The sequence below is a fragment of the Quercus lobata genome, chromosome 8, assembly GCF_001633185.2.
Source record: "Quercus lobata isolate SW786 chromosome 8, ValleyOak3.0 Primary Assembly, whole genome shotgun sequence".
NCBI classification, from domain to species: Eukaryota; Viridiplantae; Streptophyta; class Magnoliopsida; order Fagales; family Fagaceae; genus Quercus; species Quercus lobata.
Window position 1 is genome coordinate 49,282,415 of NC_044911.1, and position 10,383 is coordinate 49,292,797.

Consider the following 10,383-nt stretch of genomic DNA (forward strand, 5'->3'; position numbering starts at 1 on the left):
AACTTCATATAGAGAATTGAATATCATAGTTGAACTATAAATAATAATAAAAAGAAATAAAAATATATTACGATTAAAAAAGATGCTTTATTTTGGATATATGACAATGCATAGTTAAGTAAAGTTGTAATCTAATTTTTATTTTTATATCTTGTTTTAAGAGAGAGAGATAAATATTATTTGGTGTGTGACATTGTAGGTAATCAATTTACAAAAATTAAAGTATCAAACTATTAGTAGAGATTAATCTATAATTAATGATTTAACACGTTTGCAACATCTTTTTGAAACATTTTAGGGTTTCAATTGGGTTAAGGTTCTATTGGCCTCGTATTTTGAGAGTCTTAATAGATGAAAAAGAAAAATGCGCTAATTTTTTTTTTTTTTTTTTTTTGATATAAGATAGAATTCTACTATAGCCTAATCTAAGTGAATATATGTGTGAAGCTCTCTCCTGGAGACTTGAACTCCAACCCTTGTCTTCTACACGCCACAAACACTTATACTTGTGAAGTGACCATCGCACCAAGAGTGTGCGGTGGTACAAATGCGCTAATTAAAAGCACTATAAAATGTTCAAAATATAATGTAACATTGACTCTCATTGATGAACTTCATCAATTTAACTAATGAATGTCTATCACTTTTTTGTAATTAATAACATGGCAATTTGTAAGTTAATAATAAAATTTGTAGCATCCTTAACATCACTAATACCACTGCACACCCTTGATGCAGTAGTCACTTCACAAGTATTAATACTTGTGGAGTGTGGGGGGCAAGGGCCGAGGTTCAAGTCTCTAAGAGAGAGCTTTACATACATATACACTTAGATTATGTTAGAGTAGAAATTCTATCTTGTAAAAAAAAAAAATTACTAATAAAAGTTTCAAAAAAAAAAAAATCACTAAGAAAAAAAATGAATAACCTTTTAAAAATTATATATAATTTTATAAAATTTAGGCATTTAACTACAGGATGTGGGGTCTTTTTTTTCCTAAGGAAAATTTTCTTTTTTGGTGGGGCCTTAGGCCTAGGCCTTGGGCCGGCCCTGTTCAAAGCCCCTATTTTTTTAAGTAACAATTTTTGTTAGAAACTTAGAGTAACCTTCAAAGCCCAAATGGAAGTTCGAGAAATTAAATACTGGATTATACTCCAAATTTTAAGCTTCAAAACAAATGCACACAAACAACAGAGGCCTTTATTGTATTTCAAATTTTCAACTAACTAGTTTCTCCTAATATTCATTACCCCACATATCCACTTCTTTCATTATATTTTATTTTTCTCCGAGAAATGGCATCAATAGCTGGAACTTGGAAGATCATAAAGGAGGAGGCATTGTGCATGGAAGTGTATTCCTAGGGGATTTCACCATGGACTCCACCATGAAATTCTTAGTTCTCCAAAATTTATTACCCTCTTGACATGCCATTGTTTCTGAACAGACCTCATGCGCTCCTACAGGAATTGTTGGTTCAAATTTCAAGAGCTTTGAGTATTCACTTAACAAGTGAAACATGTAGTCGTAAACAAAGTCCATTTTAAGTTTCTCTTGAATGAATTTGCTTCCTGCCTCTCCAATTTCCTGTGCCTGAAATATAAGTGTTGTAGGAGATAGAATTGTGAAGAAAAACAATTAAATAAAGAAAATAAATGAATTTGAAGCATGTCTAGCACCAAATAAGAAACATAGTGCTTGTTAGGTCCCATTGTTGACTGTTACATTGCTTATAAGGTGACGTATCAATGAATATAATATGTACAACTTTAATAACATAATAATTAAATGTGATGTAAAAGATACTATAAATTTTACTCTATAAGCTTTATAAATTAATGAGTCATCAATCATAGAGAATAGAAATTAAGACATTTATTTGGGTTAAATTATTGATGCGGTCATCAAATTATGCGATAAAGTTTAATTTGGTCCCTTGAGTGTTAGTTGTGTCAGTTTAATCCCCCCAACTGTTAGTTGAATCAACTTAGTCCCGTAAGTTTCAATAGCAAGTAAATATCATTATGAAACTTCTCTTCTTTTAAATCTTAATGAGATTGACAAAATTAATTAATGTAGCAAATAGAGCATAAGTTAAAAGGTATCTATAGAAAGTGTGAAAATTCTAAAGCTAAATCAACTTTCAACTATTAATTACGTTAAAATTTAAATGGGAGACATAAGGATGAGATTGTGACTTAATTTTGAAAGTTGAATTATTACATTGACGCAATTTATAGTTGAGGGATAATAGATGGAGGATTAGTAAAATTGATAGTAGTTTTTGTTAGCTTCTAAATATTTAGGATTAAATATTTAGATTCTTATTTTATGTATGTTGGCAAATGGAGTCCAAAAACATGTCTAGATTAGGTGTTAGACATTGCTCAAGATTGTACAAATCAAGATTCAAGAACATTCAAGTTGCAGAAAGAAGAGCTCAAGTTCTATGAAGCTCGATTGATCAAAAATTAGACTCGACCGATCGAAAATTGCAGAAAAGTTAATTATGTAGATTTTAAACCAGGGTCAGGCTTGTGAAAACGTTTAGGGTTTTAGTCTAACACTTATAAGTATAAAAGGAAAACCCTAACCACGTTTTGAAGACTCTTGGAAGACTTGTGAGTTACTCTTGTGAGATCTGTGAGGTTTCTATAACCTTCTAACTCTACAAGTGTCTATCGGAACGAGATCTATAAGCAAGTGCGAGGGGAATTAAGTTGCTGCTACAAGATCAACAATGATTGGGGATTTGAAACCATTAAGTGGGATCTCAAAGTCATAAGTGTGGAAGCTTGTGTTTAACAAATCCAAGAGAGAAAAGTTCGTGGAGTCGGAGTTGCACGTGGTCGTGTTAGTAAGTTCTACTGGAGGTAGCATTAGGTTTAGGAGTTAAATCTTTTGTAAACTTCAATTCTTTCTAGTAGATTTGTTTATCTTGAGGATAGTTAGGTCAAATCCTCCCTAGATTTTTACCTTGAAACATTTAGTTTTATTGGTTTTCCTAGGTAATCATATCTTTGTGTCTTTTACTTTTCTGACGTGCATGATATGATATACTATTGTTTAATCTAGATCTCATAATTAATCTAAGTACTTGGCTAATTCACTAGGTGTAAACAATTTGTTTTAAAGAGGTCTAAACAAACAAACAAACAGTTTTAGTATTTTTCGATTATTTTTTTGTGATTGATGATACGTTAATAATTTGTAAGGTTTATGTAGTAAATTTTGTAGTATCCTTGTCATTACTCTTTCCAAAATGTATAGCACTAGTCTACTATGTATATAACAAGCATTCCATGAGAAAATCAGAAAAAATCGTGCTATTTCTCTAAGGAAAAATAGAAAATTAACAAAAACAATTAACACCATTTTGAGAAGGCTTTTAAACAGTGCATTTCTATATAAGTGTTCTGCATTGGTTTATGTTTTTCATAATTCAAGAAAAGAGAACTGTTTTAGGAAAACAAAGCCACCACACATGCATGTCCACATGTTGCTAAATTTGGCTGTGTCAAGAGGGGAAGAGAGTAAGAGAGGTTTACTTTGTCGGTGTGATTGTTGCCCAATTCCACAGCAAGCTTAAGATCTCTGCATGTATTATTAGTTATTTTGATGGGCCAGTAGTGTTGCATGGGCACCAAGCTTCTTGTGAAAAAGTCATGGTACTGAGGTATCAATAGCAAGGTCATGGAGTTGCAAGCTAGAATGTACTTTTCACTCACTGACCATGTCTTTCCTTCTATGTAAATTTTATATCTTCAGATGAAAAAGCCAAACAAAACAGAAATAATGTCATTAATAACACTGTGAATGTATTATGACATATTTCAAAGGAAATAATAAGAAAAATGAAGAAAAATAAATTGTTGAGAAAATTAAAGAAGTTCAATATTTACCTATGGGTGCATTGGTCTTCTAGTTTTGAGTTCTTGAATCCATGTCTAGATTCTTTTCCCCAATCCTGAATACAGATAAAATAGTTGAAATAAATATGTTCCAAATTTCTCTCAAAACCCTGTCTGCCTAGTTCTTTTTTCCATATGTTTCTTTCACACTATTTCTTCTAAAGAGGAAAAAAAACTCTATTTGTGCTTCTAAAATAGGATCAAACAAGATCTTTGCATAATTTCCACATATGAAATTAAGCACAATTTCACAAAGAAATAGCTCACTTGTTTCTCGATAAGATGCTCAATATCATTTAATTAAAAAGATAATCTCTCAGCTACTTATTGTTTGAAGAAGCCGTCCACTTCAATGGGTATTTTTTTCATGAAAAACAAAGATAAGATAACTAATTTAAGTTTTTTATTAAGATAATTACATGTGTTTTTCACAATTTTGACAATCAACCATGTCAATGATGTTAGGGTTGGCCCACCGGCCCTAGGCCTAGGACCCCTACTAGATAAAGGCCCCCCCAAAAGAGGGGGCATAAGTTTTTATTTTTTTAATATATATATGTGTGTGTGTGTGTGTGTGTGTGTGTGTGAATTGTTACTTTTTTCCCCCTCTTCTTTTAAGAATGCTTGAGAAATTGAGTGATGTTATAAATACTAGCTTGTAACTCCATACATATATATGGATACACTTAAAGATATATAATAAGATGTATAATATAATTTCTATATATATATATATATATAATTTAAATACTATTGATAGTTATTTTTATATTTTGTTAACTCTTTAAAAAATTTTGTGTGAATATTGTTAGGTATCAAACGTAAATTGTCATTTTAAAAAAAAACTTATTGTGAAGCACTTTATTTATTTATTCTAAACTCTTTAGTTTTTTTACTTAATAGCTCACTTGGATTAATATTTATGATTTGGTTTCACATTTGATTTTAAAAGTAAGAAATAAAACACTTTAAGAATAAATAATTTAGGACACATGATGCAAAATTGAAACTCTAATTTAAATTTCTAATTTGAATTTCTCTCAGTTTCACCTATTATTATTATTATATATATTACAAATTTTACTTCAGAGAGCTTAGAAATTTTAGTGTCACCATCACAAGAAGTAATCCATATATTCATTTATGGATTTGGTTTAAGTCCAACGCATTTAGTGTACTGGATCCAGTCAGATGGTGACATGTGTTCAAAAGTGAACACATGTCATTATCTCAATGGGTCCAGTACTACTGGACACTGGACCTAAGCCTGACCCTTCATTTATTATCTTGTTGAAATGCAACCATTCAAATTCTCTTTTATTTCAGTTTGTAAGATTTTTGAAATAAAATTTGTGATATCTTTTAGCATTTTCCCAAAAATAAATATAGATTAATATAAATCCAACCAAATCACCATTAAATGAATAAAAAAAATGCTAAACTACCAAAAATTTTATTACAAAAAAATTATGAATTGATGTGGCAAAAATGTGATTGGTGTTACTGAAACAATGTAATAAATGAATTTGAATTAATTAATTTTTTTAATTGATGACACATTATTTTGTAAGGTTTATGTAGTAAAATTTATAATATCTCAAATATCGCTCAAGCGAATAAATCATACTAAAAGTAAGAATAATGGGTTGTTAATAAAAATTTGTAATATAAAACATTTACTAAATTGATGGTTAATAAACTAAATATTATTTAAGTGATAATTAAATATGAAAACACCCATTAAATTTTTTACTTTAAGCCTGAAATTGTATTAAGCCAACCCTGTTTGATGTACAAGTATATAGGGTCCATTTGGATTGAGCTTATTGTTGTTGAAATTGAAAATTGAAAATTGAAAACTGAAAACACTGTAGCAAAATAATTTTTAAATGTGTAAATAGTACCGTGGGACCCGTTTTTAATATTTTTTAATACGTGAACAGTGTCAACACAGTACGTGAACAGTACATTTACTGTTCATAACAGTAAAATTTGTCTCACAAAGTCAACAAATGTGGGCAAAAAAAAAAGAAGAAAAAAAAAGAAAAGGAGAAAACGTGAATTGGAGAAAACGCAGACGCACAGACGCAGAGCCCAACCGCCCTCATAATGTCTTCTCTTTTACTAAATATTGTTAGCAAAAAGTTCCGGATAACTAAACAATTGACCACTCATACTAGAATTGTATGAATATTCCATAAAATAAAAATCAAGGAATTTGATAAAGAAATTCACCTGGGTATATAAACGAACATTCCAATCATTTTTGTTAGAGCGATTGCACTTCATAAGCTCTACTCTTTTTTGAGACACATATGGATTCCCTTTCCAGAAAGCATAGGGTTTTCTATCTTTCCATTTGATCTTTTTATTGCCTTCTTTTAGGGCCTCCAACGTTGTCCCCCATGGCTTTATATCGACCTCAGGCCTAACGAAGGAAAAGTTTTTGTTAATGATTTTTTTTTTAAACCAAAAAAGAAAAAAGAATAACTATGAATCACACTAGTCGCTAACCCATGCGATGCACGGAAAAGCTATTAAATATGACTTAGAAGATTATTCAATCACACACACAATCTTCTATTTTTTTCCTATTTGATTTGATTTATTCTTTCTATTTTTTCTCTCTCTTATCTTTATCTTTAATCTTTATTTAATTTTTATCTTTTTCTTTTATCCACCGTAGAAGTTAATACCTGATTAAAAAAAAATTCTACACTCTAAGTGTTTGTTTAGGAACAGTTTATTTAGTTGAAACTAAAATTTTTTTGTTAAAAGTACCATAGATAAAGCCAGAAGGTAGCTGAAATAGTACAGTAGGACTCATGAATAATACTAAAAAGTATAATGAGACTCATGAATAGTAGTAAAAATAAACTAAATAGTAGCAAAAATAAGCTAAATAGTTATAAAAATAAAAAATAAAAAAAGCTTTTTAAACCAAGCCGCAAGCTAAATGTATATCTATATATTAATTTAGACTTATAAAAAAAAGTTTGTCTTATCTTCAATATTTTTTTAATTGAATTTTTTTTTTCCTTTTTTAATGAGAAACTGTCATATCATCCACTAATTAAATAAAAGGTGGAGATTAAAACTCACTACCACTTACTATTGTGTATTTATAATAAAAAAAGATTCTCTATTAAAAAATTACTGAAAATAAACCAAATCCATTAAAAAAAAAACTATATTTATGATTTATCTACTCTCCTACGTGTTAATATCTTTTATTTTTCCTTTTTACTGTCTTCCCACTTTTTTCTTCGCATAATCTTCTTTACTTCACAGTTGGCTTCAACCACTAACACACGTTACCTCTCCACACTATTTGACACACTACTCCATGTCCACAAAGGGTAAATTAAGATCTAATTTCAAATAAAAACATATATTTCACTCTCTTTTAGTCTTTCCTCATACAAGTTGCAGATCTCTCTTTGTTTCCTTATATAACTGGCAGCCATTGCATCAAGTATTGGTCCATGGACGAAGGTTTCTCTCAGCAGCAATGGCCGAAGTTCTTTATGCTTGGTAAGGGACTGTGTTTTTGTGTTTAAATTAGTGCCAGTCAAAGTGCTGGTACGAAATATATTGGCTGTACCAACCAGGACAGTCCCATATTCACTCCCTTGGTTGAAAGGCTAAGAAAAGAGAGAGACGGTAGCTGCTTCGAAGGAGGGAGAAGAGAGATGAGAAGAGAGAATTTTTTTTTTTCAAGAAGTATCGAGATTTGTAATTTGTGTTTGATGGGAAAAAAAAGATGTTTATTATTATTTTTTTTAATAATGCTGATGTAAAAATGTGAGAGCTCTAAAAGTTTTGGTTTTATATATATATAGATGGGAAAACAAAGGAGTGCAACCCCAAAAAAATCAAAGAAGTATAACCTTTTTTACAAGTTTACTTAATTAGATCAGTAAAGCTATTATTATAACGTCGACCATCTTAGAAAATTATTATGGGGTGAATTTACTGTTTACGAGTACCTCATCTTATGGATATACAATATTAGGTATGTGAAATTTACAAGTGTTTGTGTGTTTAATAAATATGTGAGATTTACAAGTAACTTTTTGGAATGAAATTGTAATTAAATTTGAAAAGCAATTGAAACTTACCAACCCCAGAAGGACCAATCAGGGAAGACAATGTCTAGTGTTTCATCATCCTCACAATAATTGAACACCGGTGGCGCCGACGTGGCTTTAAGCCCTTGGTGGTCACGTTTTTTAACCACGGTTTCGTCCCCACAGACAAACATCAACTCCAAATCTGGTACCTTCCCAGGGTACAATCTCAGAAGCTGCAAAATTCCCCATATTGAAAAGATATCCCTAGTTTGAAATGTCCCCCTAATTTGCTCAACATAAGCCTTTCCCTTTACAATCACTAGTCTAAAAGTTGCATAATCTCTTCCCCTTTCCACCATGTCCCTCGTGATTCCGGCACTCTTCCATGGCCGTAGGTCTTCGTGAATCCACCGCATGTACTCTGGACATGCCACAGGGGATGATTCCGCTTTCTCAATTGTCACCGGGTGATTGGTTGGACATGTTAAGTTCGTATTGGAGCAATTGAATTTGAATGGGAACTCAACTTGGGCGGAGGACTTTCTAGGACTTAGTGTATTTACAAATGTCCTAAAGAAGTAGTTACCTGTTAAGGCAGACTTAAAAAAACAATGAAGAAACGATAATTAATTAGTCAAAGGAAGTGGGGACCAAAGTGTTCAAAATATAGGGGAATATACCTTGAATGATTCCTAGATTAGTCAATGACGTGCAGTTTACGAGTCTTTTAAGAGAGTCTTAAAATACTCGTAAACTGCACGCCATTGACTAATTTAGGAATTAAAACGGAATAAAAAAAACTTTTCTCCTTGTGCAATGGCTTGTACTAGTCTAAAAAAATAGCACTAATTTCTCCTTAGTCATATGTTTAATCCAAGATACCACTCAACTACGAAGCCATTAAAATAAAATATTATGTAATAGATGATGGGAATTGGATTCTAAAAGCAATACATACTAAAGAAAATATATAATGGCTTTCAATTGTTTCTTTAGACTCAAGAAATTAAGAACGGTCTTCTAAAAAATAAAGAAATTAAGAACAGGGCTAACCAATATTAACCAAAAGTACATTCACTCCTGAGTAGCCATATTATTTTTGGGAAAATTATACTGACTTCCCCTAATTTTTTTTTTTTTTTTTTTTTTTAAGGTTATTACACTTATCTTTCCCTCTAGTTTAAAATAAGACACTTACCTTTTCTGATATCAACAGAATTAATAATAAAATATAAAGTGTAACACATGTTATAGTTTAAAGTGCTAATTGTGTATTCTAAAAGTTTGAAACACAAAAGTTGTTTGGAATATAATTTATATTGCATCCCTCTATTTTTCACTCAGCAAGTTTTTTTTTTGGATAACTACCGCTCAGCAACTTGATAAAAATGCTACAGCTGTTCTCAATAGTTAGCCTTGGCAATAATGGAACCTAAAAGATAGATTCAAATGATCATTACTCTTGAGTCATTATCAAAAATAGCATGACTCATTACTCTAGTACCTTTTATCTATTTTTTATAGTTCTATTCCTAGATCCAAAGTCCCTTTAATTTTCTCTCCTATTCCCAAAGCAATGGTTGACTTCGGCCCAAACTTGCCGAAGGGCAGGGTAAGATAGAAAAAAAAGTAGATGTTTGGTTTAAATATAAAGATGAGATGTGAGTGATTTAGGACATGACTATCAAGAGTGGGGTTGATCAATATAGACCACAATAATCATACAGGCCTTTGGTTTATGACTTCAGAAAATGAGAAAACTCTGGACACTGTAACGAAGGTTATGGTCAACAACCACGTTAAACACCTCTATAACTTTTTGAAAGAAAAAGAGATTGTTATTAACTATGTTAATCAGCAAAGAAAAACAAACAAACTTGGGAGGATAATAGATAGCCTGGGAGGGGCTTACCTTGTCAATCCAATAGACGAAGCAGATAACAAAGAAGAGTATGAGGGACTTACGTTGTCAATCCAATAGACGAAGCTGATAACAAAGAAGAGGATGAAAATAGTTATGGCGGCCCATCTCTTCCCAAGAGACATCGAAAAATGATCACACAATGGAGCTCCTTTTGACCAAAACCAGAAAACCGAATGAAAACAAGTTCTCATAAGTTGTGTATATATATACAACTTATACCATCCGTTTTTTATAATAGTATTTTTTATTATCAAATTAAGATGTCAATTGATTTTTTACATAAGGAAAAATTGAACTTCAAATCCCTCATCCAATCATAAATGACCGATTAGTTAGAATAGTGAAAAGTAAATAGATAAAAAATGATGGATGGTAAATTTTTTTTTTTAATTTTTAATTTTTGGTTTAGTTGAAAGTGAAAAAATTGAGGTTCGGACAAAATGAGTATGTATATATTTATTTATATATCTTATT

General features: G+C 30.9%; 1 protein-coding gene across 1 annotated transcript; it reads right to left on the minus strand.

Moving 5' to 3' along the window:
• Positions 1 to 1,121: 1,121 nt before the first annotated feature.
• LOC115954841 (O-glucosyltransferase rumi homolog) lies at positions 1,122 to 10,092 on the minus strand. The gene is made up of 6 exons (XM_031072799.1): positions 9,951 to 10,092; positions 8,034 to 8,584; positions 6,148 to 6,340; positions 3,904 to 3,968; positions 3,550 to 3,763; positions 1,122 to 1,594 (listed from the first exon to the last, which is right to left on the minus strand). The coding sequence occupies exons 1-6, from the start codon at positions 10,029 to 10,031 to the stop codon at positions 1,325 to 1,327; spliced, it is 1,374 nt and encodes a 457-aa protein (XP_030928659.1). The 5' UTR covers positions 10,032 to 10,092; the 3' UTR covers positions 1,122 to 1,324.
• Between the last annotated feature and the right edge of the window lie 291 nt (positions 10,093 to 10,383).

What these genes read in the sequence shown, in the direction of transcription:
- LOC115954841 (XM_031072799.1), bottom strand. Translation starts at nt 10,031, where the DNA reads ATGTCTCTTGGGAAGAGATGGGCCGCCATAACTATTTTCATCCTCTTC. An exon ending in GATTGGTCCTTCTGGGGTTG is followed by an intron (nt 6,341 to 8,033) that starts GTAAGTTTCAAT and finishes TTCCTTCGTTAG; the next exon opens with GCCTGAGGTCGATATAAAGC. An exon ending in ATGTTCGTTTATATACCCAG is followed by an intron (nt 3,969 to 6,147) that starts GTGAATTTCTTT and finishes ATCTGTATTCAG; the next exon opens with GATTGGGGAAAAGAATCTAG.